This window comes from Dendropsophus ebraccatus, chromosome 13 (genome assembly GCF_027789765.1).
Source record: "Dendropsophus ebraccatus isolate aDenEbr1 chromosome 13, aDenEbr1.pat, whole genome shotgun sequence".
NCBI lineage: Eukaryota > Metazoa > Chordata > Amphibia > Anura > Hylidae > Dendropsophus > Dendropsophus ebraccatus.
In genome coordinates this window covers 22,462,594-22,485,421 of record NC_091466.1, presented here as the reverse complement: position 1 = coordinate 22,485,421, position 22,828 = coordinate 22,462,594, and the positions used below count along the sequence as shown (strand labels likewise).

At 40.0% G+C, this 22,828-nt stretch overlaps 1 protein-coding gene across 1 annotated transcript; it reads left to right on the top strand.

Annotated features, from left to right (window-relative positions):
• The first annotated feature begins 1,081 nt into the window (after nucleotides 1-1,081).
• LOC138770491 (vomeronasal type-2 receptor 116-like) lies at nucleotides 1,082-21,557 on the top strand. Its single transcript, XM_069949597.1, has 6 exons — nucleotides 1,082-1,271; nucleotides 11,377-11,588; nucleotides 15,476-16,126; nucleotides 17,692-17,910; nucleotides 19,528-19,651; nucleotides 20,644-21,557. Exons 1-6 carry the CDS (start codon nucleotides 1,082-1,084, stop codon nucleotides 21,555-21,557), a joined length of 2,310 nt encoding a protein of 769 aa, XP_069805698.1.
• Nucleotides 21,558-22,828: the final 1,271 nt, after the last annotated feature.

Below are 22,828 nucleotides of genomic sequence, written 5' to 3'. Positions count from 1 at the left end.
CCCCCCCCCACACACACACACACCAACACATACACTACACCTACACCCCGTGTTTCGGACATAGCCTAAAAGATAAGCCTCCTCACCCATTACTTTCTGGGATATAAATGAATGTCATATTTTTGGAAATACAGGGGGAGATTTATCAAACATGGTGTAAAGTGAAAGTGGCACAGTTACTCCTAGCAACCAATCAGATTCCACCTTTCATTCCTTTGGACTCTTTGGCAAATGAAAGGTGGAATCTGATTGGTTGCTAGGGGCAACTGAGCCAGTTTCCCTTTACACCATATTTGATAAATTTCCCCCACAGAGTCTATATAAAAAAATATAATATATCCTTGACCGAACAGGAATCTAAAAGTGTCAAGAGTTTGAGACTACTTCTGCTCATAGATGACCAACCTACATTATGATCACAAACTAAACGGACTAAAATATTTAATAATAAATCCTTTCCAGAAGTAAGCAATTATTAATCCCCATTAAGCCAGTCACCAATGTTCCCCCTAAGCTTTAAGGTGCGTTTACATGTAACGATTATCGTGCAAATTTGCGTGATAACAATCGAATTCAAACGATAATCGTACGTGTAAAAGCAGCGAACGATCAAACTATGTGTATACGCTCTGGCCGGGATTCCTAGGCAGCAATGGACATATATATATATATATGGTGTGCACCCATTGGCCTCAAAAAGCGGAAGTAAATGTTGGGGAAATAAATTTTTACTGGAATTCACAGACTCGAAAACAGATTTGAAAACAAATTTCTATCTGACCTAAGTTTAGTGCAGAAGTTTTGTAGGAGTACCTAGTCTATAAGCAAATTTATTAAAATCTGAAAATTATTTAGGATTTCTAACTTTTAACAACAACGGTAAAAAAAAAAAGTGAGAGTGCAAAGTAGTCAAAATTATATGCATATTAGAAATAGCAACTTGTACCAAACAGCAAGGGAATAAAATAGATTTATAAGGAGAAGATAAGCTGTACAGTTCTGTATAAGTCTGGGCAGACTACCTGTCATACACATTGCATTTCAAGCTGATGGCTATAGAGAACACTGAGAGAAACATGAGATGGACACAACCCGTTCTGAAACAATTCTTTTGTTTGACGTTCTGAAGCTTTTAAAGTCTCTTGCTGTAATCCTTATCATTTTTCTCACAGTATCATTATGTTCTAAGAATGACTTAGGATGTAAGCTCCTTAACTATGACAAGGAATCACCTACGGGTTACTCTAGAAATGGAGATGTCATCATTGCTGGTATTTTACAAATCCTTCTCATACATAATCAGGAGACATTAGACTTTTCCGAGAGGCCTGACACCGGCTCCTGCATGGGGTATGTATTTTAAGGCAACAGTACTAAACCTACAGACTCAGCAAGCTTGAATTTGTCATTTGACCCTAAGGGTGGGTTCACAGGCACATGCCTAGATTAACTACTCCCATACTAACAGTTTAATGGCAAATTATGCAACGCTATTATGCCCCAAATTTTAGCAAATTGTTAGACTTTACAAGAAGAAATTTAAATGACCCTAAAATCCCATTTTAACCAGATAAAGTGGGCATAGTGATGCCCCCCGCCCCCTCCCAAAAAAAAAATAAAAAAAAATCAAATCCTATAATCAAATAAATCCTAAAGTGGTCAGAAAAAAACAATAAAATTGTATAGATTGTATTGTTGTTGTTGTTGTTATTGTTGTTTTGTTGTATGATTTAGTGACATATGGTTTACATCTCACTTTGGTCAGTAGTTTTACTAAAGTAGATCCAAAAGAAAAAAAAAGTGGCAAATCTTTCCATTACAGTTTTTCTCTGTGTTGTTTCACTCCTTCATTTTTTAACAAAATTGGGACAAACTGCTATCCAAAATTCTGTGCAACCTGCCTATATTTTCAGCTGTTCCTGGCAGCTTAATATTTGAAAGTGGTTAACTCTGTCATTAGTTTGGTGCATTGTACAGTTTTAGGTTATATCCACACAATGTAACTTTTGTATTAATCACTACCGTTGTTGCCGATTTGCACAATCGGCCGTGATTAACACAAAATTTAAGTTGCACTTTAGTGAAGGGAATCCCTAGTGGCCGCATGAAAAACGGACATGTCAGTTTTGTGGCGCTGCTATTCATTGAATAGTGGCCGCACAACACTGACAGCTCACACAGTGGAGAGTGCGGCTCCGGCCGCACTCTCCATTGTCAGCTATAGTGAATTGGGATACAGGCGCACGTACTACTGTACCGGCTGGGGTGATCTTCACTGACATTGGCCGTTATGTGATCCGGGCATTTAGTTACGATGTGTGAACCCGGGCTTGAAAAAAAATAAAAAAAGTTTTTTTCGAACAGTTCTAGGCTATGTTCATTCAAAAAAATTTGTGACAAAAATATGGCTGTATTTTAATAATTACTGCTGTAAATATGTATTAAAAATGTCAGCTTTTGGCTATGTTCACACAACGTTGAAAAAAACAGAAAAGATGTCAATTAAAAAAAAAAAGGCTGTTTTGCCGCAATTTAATTGACTTCAATGCAATGCATACACGCTTTGCCTAAAATAAAAAAAATACTTAAATACTTATAAAAATACTTTTCCCCAAACCTTTTCATCCCATAGTCTCAGGCATAAGCTTCCTACAAGAGCGATTGTGTATATGGCTTGACGATTTACTACAGCCTTTAGCCAAGAGAAGATTTGAATACATTAGGGATAGCAAAAGTCTCGCAGTTAATATTGACAAGTTGCCTATTGTGAAAACTGCATCTTGGTTATCTTGCGATGTTACCGCACTGTATCCTAGTATACCACATGAATTAGCTGTCATAGCACTCACTTTCCACCTACAGAAATACAGTAACTACAATTTGGTTCTACAGGATTATATTTTGATCATGGAATTTTTGTTGTCAAATATTTTTTTTTCAGTTCATGGATGTTTATTATTTGCAGTTAACTGACTGCCAAATGGGCCCAAGCTTTTTCTCTGTCCCTTGTCAACCTTCATATGGTTTATTGGTAGGAGGTCGTCCTTCACAGTACTCACAACCTGGGCATGATTGCCTGGTACGGGTGATGCATCGACAACCTCCTCCTAATATGGCAAGAGACGAAGAATTAAGATAAAGATTTTGTTAGTTATATCAATGGCAACACTTTAAATTTAAATTTTATGTTTCAATTTGACCAGTAAGCAATTTCATTTTTAGATCTTACATTAAGTTTTAAGTTACAAGAAATCTCCCGATAGGAGAAATCATTAGAATAAGACGTAATTGTTCAGATTCTATGTCTTATATTAGTGCTTGAGATCTAGAAGATAGATTTAAAAGGAGAGAATATAACCAGTATGTAATTAACCCCTTAAGGACAGAGCTTGAAATGGCCTTAAGGACCGGGCCAATTGTAATTTTTTTTGTTTTCGTTTTTCCTCCTCGCCTTCTAAGACCCATTACGCTTTAATTTTTCAACCTACAGGGCCATGTGAGGGCTTGTTTTTTTTTCAGGAGCAGCTGTACTTTGTAATGGCATCGTTCAATCTGCCATAAAATGAATGATGGAACCCCCAAAATATAATTTATAGGGTGAATTTGTGTCAAAGAATGCGATTCCGCAATTTTTTTTTTTTTTTTTTTTTTTGGGGGGGGGGGGGTTGGGGTCATTTTTTTCTTTATTCTATAGGTCGGTCTGAACACAGCAATTTGCAGGTTTACTAGGTTTTCTAACATTTTACTATTTTTATTAGCAGTAAAACTTTTTTACTGCTAATGTGGCAGGCTGAATCAGAACACCAAACAGAAGACTGAATGGAGGTAAGGAGAGGACCTCCGGCAGTCAGGAAATTCAATCGGGACCCCTGCAGACATGCTGCAGGGGTCCTGATAGCTAAGTGACCGGAGATGCTCCGGTCACCTATACTTAAATGCCGCGGCCCGCCATTGAGGGTGAGGACCTGGCTGCAGATAGCAGCCAGTCCTCACCCGCTGTGGGGAGGGCTCAGCTAGTGAGCCCGCTCCATAGCCTGGGACCGCACCAGGGAGTACATTTATGCCCTCCTGCGTTAAGTCACAGGCAATGAGGGCGTAAATGTATGCCCTCGGTCATTAAGGGGTTAAACAAGCATGCACCATAGCAGGTTGCATCACCTGTTAGACAAGTCAGACATCAGGAAAAAGAGGGAGAAGTAAGAAAGTATAGAACATTACACAGGACACCCTTTAACTTTTTCCACCAGTTATAGTCCCCATTATAGTGACATTTGTGGTATTATCTGTAAATACTTACCCATGTTGTATCAGAATAACAAGTGTTAACAGGTGCTGACCAAAGAGATAAGATGTGTTGCCCAAAGCAATCTGTACTTTGATGGAACTACAGTAGGTGTTAATCCTTTGTCAAACCCTTCCAGAAAAAATTCCAACAAATGAGCATTAGAAGGTTTAAGGGCATCCAACTGTCTAGCGCGACACCAAGATTGAAAGATCTTCCAGATGCTGAGATAAGACCTATTCGAAGAAAAAAAGACTGCTGTATGGGAGGGGATTAAAGTTTTTGTGAGTTAATTCATTAAATATTCCTTTGTTTCAGGGGCTCGCAGGGGCGATAATGCCCCATATGTTGTGATGCCAATGGGGCGAAAGGGAATAGATGTTTTGCCAACTGCTCCACTAACCAAACATTTTATTTAGTGCATTGCACAACATGCAATTTACAGTATATAGGGTCTAGTAAAAGAAAATTTAAGGTCCGCATGGGGGAAAATCTGAGTGACATTAGACCAGTGACGGAATCCTACTAAAGAAAATCCATGTCGGGTGTTCCTAAGCATTTTCGTTATAACGGAGATACGAGTAGTCTTAAGGTTAGTGTTATAGAATTAGTTAATAAACCAGCTAGAGGGGGAGATTGGTTACGTCTGTTTTGGACTGTTAATTTTGATACTAAATTCCCTAAAGAATTAAATTACAGAAGTGATCTATATTATGTTTATTGGTTTTTCTTTTCGTTTAGTCCATTTCATGTTTTCCTGTAAGCGGGTTATGTGGCTTCTCCAGGTCAGGTGATCCCACTGCTGTGGGCTGGATTTAGGCTGGGGGTGTTCCATCTGCAAACATATATACTGTATATGTTGTTAAATGCCAGCAACATTTGCCTTGATTAAGAGGAAGTACCTCGCAACGCGTTGGATTTTTTTTAAGCTGTTTGGTTTTTTAGTAGTTTATGCCATAATAAAGGAATTAATTTTTAACCCCTTAACAACTACATTTACGTGGTTTCCCCGATCGCTGTGTGTACACACACAACGATCGGGGAAAAAGGCCTGCTATAATGTATAGCAGGCCATCTCTGCTCATCGGCACGGTGGGTGGTTAACCACTGTATCTTGTGGCACAATCCCAAAATATCAGAAGCAGTAATTAAAGCCCTAATATTTAACAGCCATGGAGCGGATCCAGTGCTTCTGGATATGAAGGACCCCGTGTCGCACTAGGGCAACATTTTCCAGGTGACGTCCCGCACACTGGAAAATTGGAGACCCCAGAAGAAGTGCAGAGTGTGGCGTAACACTGGGATCAGGAAGGACACCATGTTCCACTGTGACACCTGTCCTGATCACCCTGGCCTTTGCATAAAGGATCGCTTCAAGGCGTACCACACGTCATTGGAGTTCTACATTTTCTAAATTATTTCCCTGATTTCTGTTTCAGGGGTCACGTTGATCCAGGGATTATTCTGATTACCATTTTGGAGTCAGGAGGGTTTTTTGCCTTCCTCTGGATCAAGACAGGTTGAATTTGAAAGACTCCTGTCCTTTTCAACCATATAAAATAATCATTGGCATAATACCTGCAAATAAATAAAAAATTGTCCCATTACCCAACTAAATAGGTATGACCATCATTCCCATTAGAGGCTTGCCATGATGCAATTACAAACCCTTGTGCTGCCAGGATGGTAGAAATCCCCCAACAGTGACCCCATTCTGGAAACTACACCCCATAAGGAATCTAACAAGGGGTGCAGCGGGGATATGGCCCCCTGGTGACAGGCAAATGAAAAGAATGTAATTTTTTTCCCACAACACATGTTCTATATATGTGCCCGTCACCAGTGGGGTTCATATGCTCACTGCACCCCTTGTTAGATTCCTTATGGGGTGTAGTTTCCAGAATGGGGTCACTTGTGGGGGGGTTTCTACTGTCCTGGCAGCACAGGGGCTTTGTAATTGTGACATTGCCTCCATCCTCCATTCCAGCCTCTCAATGGTTCTCTGTCCCTTTGGTGGCTTGCCCTGTGCCCATATGGCACATTATGTCCACATGTGGGATATTTTCGTACTCAGGGGAAATAACCCTACATGTTTTGTGTTCATTTTCTTTTTTAACCCCTTGTGGGAAAAGAAAAAAAATCTAGGCTGGATCAACATTTAGTGTAATTTTTTTTTTTTTTTTTTTTACACTAAATCATTGATCTTGATTTTTTCATTTTCACAAGGTGTTAAAAGATAAAAAAAAAAAACACAAAATGTGTAGAGCAATTTCCCCTGAGTACGAAAATACCCCACATGTGGACATAAAGCGGCATGCGAATGCAGGGTAAGGCTCCAAAGGGTAGAATTGCCATTTGGCTTTTGGAGACTAGATTTGGCTGGAATTGATTTCAAGGGCCTTGTTGCATTTAACCCTTTAAGGACCGTGCTAACTTTCGTTTTTTCCTCCATGTGCTTAAAAGGCCATAGCACTTGCATTTTACACCTACAGACCCACTTGAGCCCTTATTTTTTGCGTCACTAATTGTACTTCGCAATGACAGGCTGAATTTTTCCATAAAATATGCTGCGAAACCAGAAAAAAATTATATGCGCAGTGAAATTGAAAAAAAAAACACAATTATTTTTCTTTGGGGGGGCTTCATTTTTACGCCGTGTGTCCTATGGAAAAACTTAGTTGTTATATATGTTCCTCAAGTCATTACAATTAAAACGATATACAACATGTATAACTTTTATTGTATCTGATGGCCTGTAAAAAATTAAACCCATTGTTAACAAATATAGGTTCCTTAAAATCGCTCTATTCCCAGGCTTACAGCGCTTTTATCCTTTGGTCTATGAGGCTGTGTGAGGTGTCATTTTTTGCGCCATGATGTGTTCTTTCTATCGGTACCTTGATTGCGCATATCCGACTTTTTGATCGCTTTATATTACATTTTTTCTGGATTTGATGCGACCAAAAATGCACAATTTTGCACTTTGGGATTTTTTTGCGCTTACACCGTTTACCGTGCGAGATCAGGAATGTGATTAATTAATAGTTCGGGCAATTACGCACGCGGTGATAAAAAACATGTTTATTTATTTATTTATTTTTATTTGTAAAATGGGAAAAGGGGGGTGATTCAGACTTTTATTAGGGGAGGGGATTTTTTATTAATAAAAACACTTTTTTTTAACTTTCCCTTACAGTAATATGAAGCCCCCTGGGGGACTTCTATATACACAGAACTGATCTCCCATTGAGATCAATCCTGTGTATATAATAGAGCAATGATCCATCAGATCGGTGCTCTATTATAATGGTCTGCTGCAGACCATCTGAATAGATTGCCGAGCCGGGATCAGCGTCATTCCGATGCTGAGCCCCGGCCGGCTCATTAGAACGGATCTCCCCTCCGCGATCGCATCGCGGGGGGGGAGATCCCCCACTGGACACCAGGGAGAGGGGGCACAGCTGCTATTCAAATGCAGCTGTCAGCTTTGACAGCGGCATTTGTATAGTTAATTAGCCGGCCGCGGCGATCAGCCGCGCCGGCTAATACACGCGGTCCCTTGCTGCACTTAGCAACCGGGGACCGCGCTCTCTGTTTACTATTAACGGCCGCATGACGGGTATACCCGTCATGCTTCGTTAAGAGGTTAAAAGGCCTCTGTGTTGCCAAGTTGAAACCCCCCACAAGTGACCCCATTATGGAAACTACACCCCTCAGGGAATGTAACAAGGGGTGTAGTGAGCATATGGACCCCACTGGTGACGGGCACAAATGTGTAACAATGTGGAGTGAAAATGAAATATTACATTTTTTACACTATAATGTTGGTTTAGCCTTGAATTGTTTATTTTCCCCAAGGGGTTAAAAAAAACACAAAATGTATAGAGCAATTCCCCCTGAGTCCATAAATACCCCACATGTGGACATAAAGCGCCATGTGGGCGCAGGGCAAGCCTCCAAAAGGAAGGAGCACCATTTGGATTTTGGAGGCTGGATTTGGCCAGAATGGATGATGAACGCCATGGCGCATTTACAAAGCCCTCATGCTGCCAAGACCCCATTCTGGAAAACCCCATTCTGCAAACTACACCCCTAAAGGAATCTAACAAGGGGCTCAAAGAGGATATGGTCCCCTTGATACCGGCCAAATTTGTACCGTGAAAGAGAAAAAATGAAAATTTTCCCTTTCACGTCACATTGTTCCACATTTGTGCCCATCACCAGTGGGGTCCATATGCTCAGTGCACCCCTTGTTAGATTCCTTGAGGGGTGTAGTTTCCAGAATGGGGTCACTTGTGTGGGGTGTCCAGTGTTTTGACAGTTTCTAAGGGCCAATTGGCGCTCCTTCCCTTTGGAGGCTCGTCCTCCGCCCACTTGGCACTTTATGTTCACATGTGGGGTATTTCTGTACTCGGAAGAAACTGCGCTACACGATAGTTTTTTTTTTTGGTTTTTTTTAATCTCCTTATGAAAAATTGAAGGCTAGAACAACGTTTTAGTGTTGTTCAGAAAATCTGTGAAGCACCTGTGGGGTCCAAATGCTCACCGCACCCCTTGTTACATTCCTTGAGGGGTGAAGTTTTCTAAATGGTGTCCCTTTAGGGGTGTTTTATATGTTTTGGCACCCCGGAGCCTCTGCCAACCTGAAGTGGTACAGTCAAAAATGACCAAATATAACGGAGGCGTTGAAACTCACTAGGCGCTCCTTTATATCTGAGTCTTTTGGTTGCGTCAAATAGCGCAATAGGGCCACATATGGGGTATTTCTATAGACTGCAGAAACGGGGCAATCAATATTGTGGTGCATTTCTCTGGTAATAGGTTTACAATTATGAAAGACATTGGATTACAATAAAATATCTGCACAGAAAACTAAAATTTTCTAATTTTTCACACACTTAGGGGGGTTTTTACTAACAAATCTAAATACACGATTTTGTCAAAGATGTTTTGGCATAATTTCCAATCTAATGTGTTTAGTCAAATTTATGTAAATTGTCTAATAGCATAGTAAATGTGTCTTAAAAATAATGGTCTTTTAATTAGTCTAATAAATTCACCTGGTTCGGAGCAGACGTAGCGATGCGCCAATATATGCGACTTTTTTAAAAATTGTGCAGTTAATAAATTAAGCTAAAAAAGAATTCTGGAGCACTTTCGGTCTAATTAACAACAAAAAATCTAATTCAAAGAGTCGCATCTAATTTGGATAGTTTTGTTAAAAAAAACTTCATAAATTCATATAAGATTTATTTTGAGCGCAAACTAGATATATTAGACTAAAAACAGGCGTAATTAGTTTGATAAATGTCCCCCTTAGCTTTTATTTTTGTGACTCCCCTAAAGGGTTAAAAACTTTCTGGATGTGCTTTTGCAGAGTTTGGGGGGTGCAGTTTCTGAAATGGGGTGCTTTGTGGGGCTTTCTAACATACAGTCCCCTCAAATACACTTTAAGGCTATGTTCACAATACGTATGAGTCCGGCCGTAGTTCGTACGCAGCCGGACATGTGCGGCTGAAAGTACGGCCGTGGGAAAAATAGACATGCGGCCGGATAGCGAACATGCAGGCGAACCACGAACATACGCCCGTAGTATAGTTATGCTTCCCTAGCTTGTTTCGAAGCGATCTGAAACAGGTCATTTACTTGGAAATCTTCGCCCAGCCCAATAAAACTCACAGAACCTTTTGGATCTAAAAATCAAGTTCAATTTGGCTGAAATAAGTACTCCGTACCGGACCGCATGGAAATCCACGGCCGTGAGTTGGAACAGTTCCGCCCTCAAACAATGGTCTTGTTCATTTTTCACAGCGCCGTATACGATCCGGCCGTAGTCTCATACGTAGTGTGTATTGTGCAGCCGTATATCGTATACTTTCAAGCAAACGCATCAACCTCAAAACTACGGGCGTATATTCGCGGTTCACACTACAGCCGGAAGTATACGTAGTGTGAACATAGCCCAAACCTGAACAGGTCCCTAAAAATATCTGATTTTTAAATTTTACTAAAAATTAGCAAAATTGCTGCTAATGTTTTAAGCTTTCTATTGTCTAAAAAAATGAAAGATAGTGTATTAAATGCCGCCAACATAAAGTAGACATATTGCTAATGCTAATTAATGTATAATTTATGTGGCATAACTATTTTTTCTATAAGCAGAAAAGTTTCAAAGTTGGAAAAATGCATTTTTTCACAATTTTTCACATTATTTTGGGTTTATTCATAAAGATTCGTTATAAGTGTCAACTCCAATTTACCAGAAATGTAGAGTACCATATGTCTCGAGAAAACGTTCTCAGAATCAGCCAGATTCTTCCAAGGTATTAATGAATAAAGTAACACAAGTCATATTCACAAAATTTGTCTCGGTCCTTAAGGCCATTTCAGGCCCGGTCCTTAAGGGGTTAAGAAGCTGGAGACCCACATTATCACATTTTTCTGCCTAGACCACAAACATACCCAAGTGTGAATGGGGGGGGGGGGTCACACTGGGGAGAAACAGAAATTACCCTGTATTAGAGAAATGGAGTGCCCAGAAGGCTGGGAAACCAAGACTGCTGTTTATTCTCACCAGCCTAATGCTAAGATGGTAAATTTCTATTTTTCTTAAGTTTTCCTTTAAAGGGAACCTGTCACCAGGGACAAGGGCACAGAGCCTGCCCGACCCCCGGTTCAGCCCCCAGATACTTACCCTTTCCGACAAATGCCGTTCCTGGAGACGGTCCCAGGACGAAGATATCAGTGCCAGAAGCCGTGCACGCGCCACTGAGATGAGTCCGACGTCCAAAGAGAATAACTGGAGCTGTCATTCTCTATGGGCGTCGGACTCATCTCAGCGGCGCGCGCAGCTTCGGGTGCTGATATCTTTGTCCCGGGACCAGCTCCAGGAATGGGACTCGTCGGAAAGGGTAAGGTTCACTTTAAGTGCTTGGTATTGCTATTCTTTTTTTTTTTTTTTTTTTTTTTGCAACATTACTACACAGCTTTCTATTGCAGGACATCATATGAGTACTTGAAACATTTATTGGCCTTTATTTTTGCCATTGAAGAGATTAACAACAGCCATGAAATTCTTCCTAATATTACATTAGGATTACAGGTTTATGACTCTTGTACCAGTGAAAATCTGGCTGTAAAAAGTGTCCTGAACATTATTTCAAAGAACCCGGAACCCATCCCAAACTACGTCTGTAACTGCCAAAGGAGTCAAAAGAATACAAAGACAATTGCTATAGTCGGACACTTGTTATCATCTTCTACCTATACTATAGCCAAACTAAGTCATCTTTATGGATACCCACAGGTAGTTTATATAGATGAGGAGCTAGCAAAATACATGTTTTTTAGTTACTATCCAAATGAAGTAGAACAACTGCAAGACCACCATTACTAGCGATGAGCGAATCGGCCGAGGTTCGGGTTCGTATGAACCTGAACTATCTGCTTCTGATTCCCGATGTCTGCCCGCTCTATGGAGAGGGTGGATACAGCCTGAGGACTGCCTAGAAAACTGGGATACAGCCTATGCCTATGGCTATGGCTGTATCCCAGTTTTCCAGGCGGTCCTCAGGCTGTATCCACCCTCTCCACGGAGCGGGCAGACAGCAGGAATCAGAAGCCGATAGTTCAGGTTCATACGAACCCGAACCTCGGCCGATTTGCTAATCCCTAACCATTACCACTGGTCATATTACTGAGGTATGCACTCACTGTACGTTCAATGGTACCTCTATCACTAATGGAAATGATTTCTGAAATGCTGCATCCTCTTCCCAGTTTTCCCCACATAACAGTACCCCGGCCACCTACCATGCAGGAAACTTCAATACAGTACCTGGACGCATCAGTATACCATATTTCTCATGTCCATTGATAATCATTGAAAGTATCCTATCAATATGCCATCATTTTACAACCATTTGATTTTGAACAAAGCTATGATTTTAAAACCATTTTTATGCCCATATATTATTCTTACAGTAACACTAAAAACCTTGAGAGTGGAATGGCAGACATGAGTGGGGGTAATCTTTCCCCATTGTGCTTGTTGCAAAGTTTTGAGCTGTACAATGGCCATTACTGTCCAGAACTGGTTAAATCTGGTTACAAGAAGTATATAATTAAAAAAAAAAATCATTTTATACGTACTAGGGAAGGAGAAAAGAAAACAGATTTGGAGTAAATAGGATAAATTAGAAACAGAACTACCATAAAAATGTTTCCCTTTTTTTCTTTCTTTCTTCCCACCCCCCCTTTTCCTCTCTCTCATCAGACATAGGGCGGGTTCACACTACGGAATTCTCACGGACAATGTCTGCGGAATTCCGTCAGCTGTCCGCCTGCACAGGCACGCGCTTTTCCGCCGGCTCCATAGACACCATTCTATGGGCCTGCGTTAGCGGAATACGCCGGCCCATAGAATGGTGTCTATAGGGCTGGCGAAAAGGCGCCCAGATGTGCGGGCGGACAGCTGACGGAATTCCGCGGACATTGTCCACGAGAATTCCGTAGTGTGAACCCGCCCATAGGGTGGGTGATTTAAAGGGAAAGAATCTGGAGGGAGAAATGGCTGCTCTGTGTTTTCTGTTTTAAATTTTAAATTTAAAGAGATTTTTTTTTTAAATGTAAAGCCTTTGTCAAGGACAGTGATGGGGCTAACACTAACATTCTTACATTTCTGGCAGTAAGGCATATCTAGGGGAATATTTCCTACAATTCTTGGTCTAGTGCACTTAAGTGGTTACTCTTCCCTCGAGTACTAAAGCTATGACAAGAAAGTAATCACTAAGGCCAGCCTTTTCTGTGAGGGTGGGTTCACACTGAGGAATAGGTGGGGAATTAGACAAGGAATTGAAGAGGAATCCGCTCTTAATTCAGCTTGAAATTTCTCCCGTAAAATACGTACAGAGCAATGTTCCGTTGCGTTCAAAGGATTTCTGCTCTGTTGTTCACACTGCAGAATTTCTGAGCAGTATCTTCCGCCGCTGATCCACTTTCTGCCCAAGGAATTGACATGTAGGCGTCATGCACACTGAGCAAAAGACGAGGAATTGGGGTATGTGCACACTGAGAAATTCTAGCGGAATTCTGCCCGAATTCCGCCATAAAAAGCGGGCGGGATCCCGCCCGTGTAAATGCAACATTGCTCCTTCCATAGAGAACAATGGGATTTCCGACTGCCCGTGCACACAGAGTAAATTTCCGCGCGGAATACGCATTTCCGCACAAATAATTGACATGTCAATTCTTTGGGCGGATTCCGCTAGAGGAATCCTATAAAGTCAATGGGGCTTGAAATTCTGCTTGAAATCCGCTTGCATTCCGCTCGATTTCCGCTTTGTGGGGTATGTGCACACTGAGCACTTCTCGAGGAATTGAAGCAGAAAGTTTTCAGGCAGAATTCAAGCCCCCCATTGACTTCTATAGGATTCCTCTAGCAGATCTACAGCAGAAAATTCTGCTCGGAAATTCTGTAGTGTGAACAACAGAGCAGAAAACCCATTGAACACAATGGGACTTTGCACTGTACATATTTTACGTGAGGAATTTCAAGCTAAAATTCATCTTCAATTCCTCACCTAATTCGACTTTTCGGCTATGTGCACACTGAGCAATTCTCGAGGAATTGTAGCTGAAAGTTTTCAGGCAGAATTCAAGCAGAATTTAAGCCCCCCATTGACTTCTATAGGATTCCTCTAGCAGATCTACAGCAGAAAATTCTGCTTGGAAATTCTGCAGTGTGAACAACAGAGCAGAAAACCCATTGAACACAATGGGACTTTGCTCTGTACATATTTTACGTGAGGGATTTCAAGCCTTCGGCTATGTGCACACTGAGGAAAAGGCGAGGAATTCAGCTTGAAATTCAGCTTGAAATTCAGCTTGAAATTCCTCCCGTAAAAAATGTGCAGAGCAAAGTCCCATTGTGTTCAATGGGTTTTCTGCTCTGTTGTTCACACTGCAGAATTTCTGAGCAGAATTTTCTGCTGTAGATCTGCTAGAGGAATCCTATAGAAGTCAATGGGGGGCTTAAATTCTGCTTGAATTCTGCCTGAAAACTTTCAGCTACAATTCCTCGAGAATTGCTCAGTGTGCACATAGCCTTCCTCAGTTCGCACATTGCCAAATTCAGCTCAAATTCAGCTACTTTTTTGCTCGAAGCAGAATAGGGGTATGTGCACACTGAGCAGTTCTTGAGGAATTGAAGCAGAAAGTTTTCAGGCAGAATTCAAGCTGAATTTAAGCCCCCCATTGACTTCTATAGGATTCCTCTAGCAGATCTACAGCTGAAAATTCTGCTTGGAAATTCTGCAGTGTGAACAACAGAGCAAAAAAAAAAACAAAAAAAAAAAAACATTGAACACAATGTTTATATGTACATCCGTACATATTTTACGGGAGGAATTTCAAGCTGAAATTCTGCAGTGTAAACAACAGAGCAGAAATCCCATTGAACACAATGATCCATTGCCCTGTTCATTCTTTTACAGGAGGATTTTCAAGCAGAATTTAAAGGGGTTATCCAGCGCTACAAAAACATGGCCACTTTCCCCCTACTGTTGTCTCCAGTTTGGGTGGGGTTTTGAAACTCAGTTCCATTGAAGTAAATGGAGCTTAATTGCAAACTGTACCTGAACTGGAGACAACAGTAGGGGGAAAAGTGGCCATGTTTTTGTAGCGCTGGAGAACCCCTTTAGGGCCCTTGCACACTGAGCAATTCTCGAGGAATTGTAGCTGAAAGATTTCTGCATGAAATTCCTCGCCTATTCTGCTCTGGCAGAATTTGAGCAGAATTCGGGCGGAATTCGAGCGGAATTTGAGCGGAATCCGCGCGGAAATCAAGCGGAATGCAAGCGGAATTACCAGCGGAATTCAAACCCCATTGACTTCTATAGGATTCCTCTAGCGGAATCCGCCCAAAGAATTGACATGTACATTCTTTGGGCGGAATGCGGATTCTGCGCGGAATCCGCGCGGAATTCCGGACGGAAATTTACTCTGTGTGCACGGGCAGTCGGAAATCCCATTGTTCTCTATGGAAAGAGCAATGTTGCATTTACACGGGCGGAATTCCACGCGGATTCCGCCCGCTTTTTATGGCGGAATTCGGGCGGAATTCCGCGAGAATTGCTCCGTGTGCACATACCCTAGAAGTTAAGTATCAGTAATATTAATATTTCTATTCCGCAGATAAGTTATGGAGCATCTAATTCAATTTTTAGTGACCGAGAAATGTTTCCTTTGCTTCACCGTACTGTTCCGAGTCAATTATCTCAGTTTCATGCCATCATTCGACTTCTTGTCCACTTTGGTTGGACATGGGTTGGGATTATTACAACAGATGATGACAGCAACCAATTAGCGAGCGTTGGACTTAAAAAAGAAATGGCAAAACATGGAATTTGTGTTGACTTCTTAACATTTATTTCCATAGATCCAGAGGTTCATGATAGTAGCGCACTAAAGGTTATGCAAACAATTAAAAACTCTTCTGCTAATGTTATTATTTTATACCTTATAGAAATTATACTTGTTGGCTTTCTGGAAAGTGGGTTATTTGGAGTCACAGGGAAAGTATGGATAACAACAGTTGGTATGGATAGCATTATTGATAAGACATTTTCTACTTTTATAAACAAGTTCAATGGTTCCTTAATAATAACTGTTCAAACAGGAGAAATGACAGGATTTCAGAACTTTTTGTTGCAGGCAACATATGCCAATATGCCAAGCAATGTTTTTTTAATTCGTTTTTGGCAATTCAGTCTTGGATGTATGGATGTTCAAGATAAACTCAGTATTGAACAAAGTTGTGCAGATGATACCTTGTGGAAAAATCTTGTATCAAAAGATGGGGAAAATATCTATCGCTACACATATACTATTTATAATGCTGTCTATTTAATCTCAGAGGCACTACATCAAATGAATTTACTGAATAAATTAAATAAACCAGGAACGAGTATCGAACGTTCACTGAAACAAAAAGTAGTAAAACTACAGTTTTTTTTTTTAAATTTAGTTTATTTTACATATTAACCCCTTCCCGCAGAAGGACGTACCAGCACATACTGCTGCGAGTGGGGAGGTTCAGAGAGGGGTCTGAACCACCGCGATCCTGGCTACTTTCTGCAGCCAATCACACACGCTAATTAGGACAGTTAAATGCTGTCAAACATGACAGCTGCATTTAAGTGCCCTGCACAGCCCCTCTCCCTGGTGCCTAGTGGCTTGACCCCCCCCCCCCCCCCACACACACACACACACACTCACGAGTGATGCAATTGTGGAGGGGGGATTCGTTGTACTGGCTAGGCCGGGACTCAGCATCTGAATGACGCTGATCCCGATTCAGCAATCTATGTATCTGCTCTGCAGAAGACCAGACTAATAGAGCACTGATCTAATGGATCAATACTCTATTATATACACAGCATTTATCTCAATGGGAGATCAGTGCTTTGTATATGAAAGTCCCTCAGGGAACTTCTAATTAATGTTTGTGAAAAAAAAGTGCAGGTTGCTCACCGCGCAAGACAAATTTTGGGTTATAGATGTGAATTTACAGTCAAGGGGTATGTAATAGGCATATATGCCTCTTAATATAACCCATTCCTCCTGGCTGTATAATCCCATCCATCACCTGATATTCACTCTCATTATCAAAATTTGCATAGCTGCTTTTAATCCAAGATCTGTCCTGGGGTCTGTTCGGCAGGTGATGCAGTTATTGTCCTAAAAAACAACTTTTAAACTTGCAGCCCTGTGTCAAATTGCTGTGGACTAAAGTACCCGTGCCCTAAGATTGCGACACCCCTCTGTCCCTCCTCCCCACCCTAATCATCATTAGGAATGCCCCCATAACAATTTCTCCAATTTATCACCTGTGTGAACACTGCACATGAGCTGGATTGTTAAGGCACCTGTGCAGTGTTCAGACAAGTGAGAATTAGGAAAAATCCTGTCCAGGGGCTTTCCTAGTAATGAGGAGGGATGGAGGGGTGTTGTATTTCTATGGCATATACACTCTAGGCTACTCCAATTTGACACAGGGCTGCAAGTTTAAAAGTTGATTTTTGGGGACAATAACTGCATCACCTACCAAACGGACCCCAGGGCAGATCTTGGATTAAAAGCAGCTATTCAAAAAGCAGCTATCCGAGTAGTTTGGGGAGGCAGATTGTGGGAGCAGAGTAGCTTTAGGTTCAACCAGGGGATGGCTAAGGACTTTGGTAAAAGGAGGGGGGTGGAGGGGGTAGAGAAGGGTAAAGTTTTGTTTCCCCTATTTACAAGAAAGAAAGCAAAATGTTTATAAAATGAAACATCTACTTACCCTGTTTTAATAGAATAATGTGAAATATTCACGGTTTAACGCTATTAAAATCTGATAATGTTTTCCACTTTAGCTAAATTATTACTTAAAACATGTCAGACTAAAGACCATATCAGGTGGAGAAGTTTTTATCAACAATGAAGGATTTGTTGAGGGGAATTTCGATATTTTAAACTTTGTTGCAGATTCAAATAGCAAAATAACAAAACCCATTGTTGGCAGCTGGTCATCTTCTTGTAATCAAGTTCAAATGAACAATAATGCCATCATCTGGAATCCATCCTTCAATAAGGTAGCAATCATGGAATTGGCTTTTTTTTTTTTTTAAGATTGTTATTTTTATTGTTATGATAAGCTTACCGGACAAAAAATTAGTTACCCCTTAATAAATCATGAAAATAATCATTTAACATGGTGTAATACCTACCTCTGGCTTTGATAACCCATTGCAATGTTCGCTCACTAAAAGGTTGGGAAAGACCTTCATTCACTGACTAAAGCAATTCTCGCCGGGTTTTGAAACGGTTTCGATTCACAAGCCGTGAAACTCTTCTCCGGTCCCTCTCAGTTAGGATCCTTTTCCGACCACAATTCTGATGTCTTGTTTTGTAGCCACATGTATTTACACCACTGCTTGTAGATTCGCTGCTAAACACCAACAAATCCAACAACTTCGCTGACCATATGGCCATGGGTATGGCCAAACACAAATGACCCCTTTGGCCACTCTGTCACATCTTTACATTTACCCCTGTTTAGATAAAATTACAGCTTGCAAACTGTGTAACTGGTCGTTACTGCCTTATGATTACGTAGAGGCAGTGCACATGCAGTTGAGCATGTGACTCAACCCCTGCCCCATCTGCCGATTAATTTCTGTTTGCGCACTGAGTAATTTTTTGTCCAGTATTTAAAATAGCATACAAATCAAGTAATAAAAAACGCCCCTAGTAGATGGCTCCATTTCAACCTGAAATGAAATAGTCTTCTCCTGGACCTTTTGCGGAGGCACATTTTTTTGCCAAGACCTGGGTCTTTGAGAAGATGCTTTTAAAATAAGTCTCAAGTGCATTTTAGTTGGTTTATTTCATACTAGCTTTATTTATTTATTATTTATTTTTTTAAGTATGCTGGGCTTAAATGGTGGCATGGACAGTTCTTTAAAAACTGCAGTGAGAGGCTATGCTTACAGTACTGTTTGCTTTTTCTGCTCTCTGTCTTTTCGGCTGGGAGAGAGCCTAGTTGAGAGAATGTGCAGCGATGCATACTGTACACATACAGTTGTCTTCAATGTGTTTTGGTAGGCCAGTCCAATTCTAAATACAGTAAGGCGAACACCAGGGAGAAGGCAAAGATTTGCACCTTCACCTGCCATATCCCTTGCCCGCGTGGCAAATTGGAGAGGAGGCGTTGCCTGCTCACAGGCGTAAATTGTGATCCAAATTTGGTATGCCGGGTGCTGGTTCAGGCGCTCGTCTGGATTTACTAAGAGGCGTGCGCGATTCAAGTATGCCGGTCTTCATAAATCCCCCCCCTTTGACTTTGGCTATGAAGTTTGCAACAATTTGCTTAGTTGACTTAATTAATTTTTGCATGCTTCATCGTAAAGATTCCTAAGAAAAAAAAAAAATTACCTGCTCACCTGCACACGCTCCCCTGGTGTCCTCTTCTGTGTCCCTTTGCCTTTTTTTTCACACCAATTAGTGACTCACTGAGATATGACAGCACTGTGGCCAGTGATTGTCTAAACAGGCTGTCACTCTGCAGACAAGAGTTACAGTCTTCTCAGCCAATCACTGGCTGTGCTGCTGTCTGGTCTCAGCCAGTTAATAATTGGGTTGGAAAAAAAGGACTCACATTTCCAGTTTTCAGGTGATGTAGTAATCTAATTTTTTTTTTTTTTTACTAGACTCCACAATCTTTTTGCAGCTATCCATGCTCTCCAGGCTATAGAAAGGCTCTTATGACTGGTAAACTAGAATGCTGCTTTGACTGTGTACAATGTAATGATGGAGAGGTAACAAGTGGTACGGGTATGTAGAGTAACCAATTTATCACAATTTTTTTTCAGTAAGTGTTTTTTGTGCATTTTACTAAATTGCAGTATATAAACCTAATTTTAGCAATAGAGAAAAAAAAAATACTGTCTATTGCATTACGGAAGTAGGAATACAGTAGCATAAGGTAATTTCATATGCCTTGGTCTAAATATAAATATAAATAATATCATGTATAGAAAACTGAAATTTAAACATTGATATGGAACGTTCGAAAAGGCTTTATTTTTCTTCCTGATAGCTAGTTGAGCAGCGTGTGTCATAAACATGTGACCTATGATAGCTACCTGATTTGCTGCCTTTTCTCATCTCACCGTAGGAGATGGTCTTCACTGTAAATCTATAGATATTAAAAAGACAGACATGTGTTTCAGACCTGTGCATACACATGCAAGGAGAACAAATCCAACATAAAGTTGCACCGCATGGGTATTGTGTGAACCAGCACCTTAGGTAATGTCTCAGTAATGGGGTTCTCTATGACATTGGTTTATGATCATTTGGTATATGTTGTTTACTGAAATGAACCCCTGCTGAATATGTAGACTTAATTATTTATTGTGCCAGGCACTTTATTTGTAGCACTTGCATTTTTGCACATTCTTGTTGTATGCCGGCACTTTAGTATATGCACTTTACCCATGTGTTTTCTGTAATCATCTGTTCTGATTCATTTTGCGATTTTATTGCATTTTTATATTTATTTTTGTTTGTGATTAATAAAATATCTTTTTGTGATTATATTATATCTGGGTACAGTATTTCTTTGTAGGTGTATATGATCATGTAAAAGAGTTAACCCCCAGTATATAGTGTTAGCTGGACAAATACTGAATATACTGAATATGGTTCATGTACATGTATAAATACTAGATTCAATTCAAGTCATGAAATTCTCCATAAACACATGTACATTCTAAAATAAAATAATATAATACAATAGAATGTAGCCTATAATTATTTTTTAGCTATGGAATCCTGTCAAAAATGTCCTGAAGATCAATGGTCTAATCCCGCGAGAGATAAATGTATTAAACGTCCTCTACATTTCCTATCCTATGAAGAGGAGTTAGGGATGTCATTAGCGGTCATTGCCTCCATCTTCTTCGGAATCACTACATCAGTGCTCTGGGTTTTTGTTAAAAACAGGAACACTCCTCTGGTCAGAGCCAACAACCGGAACCTGAGCTATGTTCTCCTGGTGTCTTTGATGATATGTTTCCTTCTCTCTTTCTTATTTATTGGACATCCTGAAGAACTCACCTGTCTCTTGAGACAAACAAGTTTTTTCTCTATCTTTGCTGTCGCCATTTCCTCTGTTCTTGGCAAAACAACAACAGTTCTCATTGCCTTCAATGCTACAAAACCTGGAAGCAGGTTTAAAAAAATTGCTGGTTCCAGAATACCCCACGGACTTGTTATTTTGTGCTCTTTGGGTGAATTTCTAATATGTATATCTTGGCTGATCTGGGCTCCACCATTTGTTGAGCTTGATACTAAGACTATTTCTGGAACAATTATAGTACAATGTAATGAAGGCTCCATTGTTGCTTTCTATGTTGCTATCTCATATGTTTGGGTTTTAGCAGTTTCTAGCTTTATTATTGCTTATATATCTAGAAGGCTTCCAGACACTTTCAATGAGGCCCAGTACATTACCTTCAGTATGCTGGTATTCTGTAGTGTCTGGATGTCTTTTATTCCAACATATATATGCACCAAAGGTAAATATATGGTCGCTGTTGAGATCTTTGCTATATTGGCCTCAAATGGAGCCTTGCTGTTTTTTGTATTTTTTCCTAAATGCTACATCATACTTCTACGGCCTGACCATAACACAAAAAGTAATATTAAAGTAAAAGTATTTCAACTTTATAAATAGATTGTATACATTTTAATTCTAAAAATAATAAATTATTAAGAATCCTCAAAGTAGAATTCTATGTATTGTCCTGTAAATACTGTATGAAGATTAAAGCTATTCCTGTATACTATAATTATTGGTTTATATACATTAATATCTGAACTGATATTGGTCCATATTCACTATATCATTTGTGTGTAAACATTTTTTTTTTCTTTCTCTAGGGAATGTTAAAAGAAACCATTTTAAAAAAATTATAAATTGTAACACTCTAAATCTAAAAACCTAGAAAACTCACAATATTATTGGAAGAGTATATATAAATAAATAAATAATTTCTAGATGATAACTTCAAAATGTAGAATGTAAAAAAATAGATTAATACATGCCTATCATATAAAAAAAAAATTCTCTTGGCATGTCCTAAGGAATATGCCATGAGAGAATCCTTCTGCTGCCTGATCCGGTCCCTACTCTCTGTCTATGAAATCTAGACAGCTCCATAGATTTATAAAATGAGTCCTTCTCCGTCAGGTGATACAGAGCCTGTCTCATTTTCACAATCTGTCAAGGTCTGAGCACTAAGACCCAACTGATCAAAACTTTTGACATGTCCCTTGGACATAGAAAAACTGAAAATTTCCCAGCACATCCAACTATTTTTGCTATTTGTGCCACATTGCCATGGCTAAAATGGCTGTCCATCTTTCAAATTGCCGCCCAGTTGCCTCTATCTGCACCGGTTTTGTAAGATGCAAATGTCCCCTCCCCTCGGTGAGTGTTCTTTGGAATTACGAGTTATGAAATGTTCTCTTATATCTGACTATAATTCGATCAAGATACAGCAATTGTTAAAAAATGAAATTTTAAGCTTGCTTTTTTGACAATTGCTCTCTGTTCAATCTTACAGGTGTGATTTTCAGAAAGAAAAAAATTTGAATATGGGCAGCACAATTCCAAATGGCAATCTAAAACAGACACAATAAATTAGTACATTTGAATTAATTATTTACGCTACATTTAAGATAGTGAAATTTATCAAACATAATATTGGTATGAGCTTTCAGGTTAGATAAAATAACAAGTGTCAATACCTTCGCTAAATCGTGAAACTGGGAACAGTAGTTACGTAGGCACTGAAAGTATATGGATAGTATCAGGTAAGAAATCAGAGTCTGGAGGGCATGTGCAGTAACCCATGTGGATCATCTGGTGGTGGATGCCCAACAGGATTAATGGATGGTGGAAGTTGTAGTCCTAAGTCTGGTCACAGTGGTTTTCACAGTTGT

Bases quoted from the DNA above. Each gene is read 5' to 3' on its own strand.
- LOC138770491 (XM_069949597.1), top strand. From the start codon at position 1,082: ATGGACACAACCCGTTCTGAAACAATTCTTTTGTTTGACGTTCTGAAG. The intron at 17,911-19,527 runs GTAGCAATCATG...TTTTTTTACTAG, and splicing joins GGAATCCATCCTTCAATAAG to ACTCCACAATCTTTTTGCAG. The intron at 19,652-20,643 runs GTATGTAGAGTA...ATTATTTTTTAG, and splicing joins AGAGGTAACAAGTGGTACGG to CTATGGAATCCTGTCAAAAA.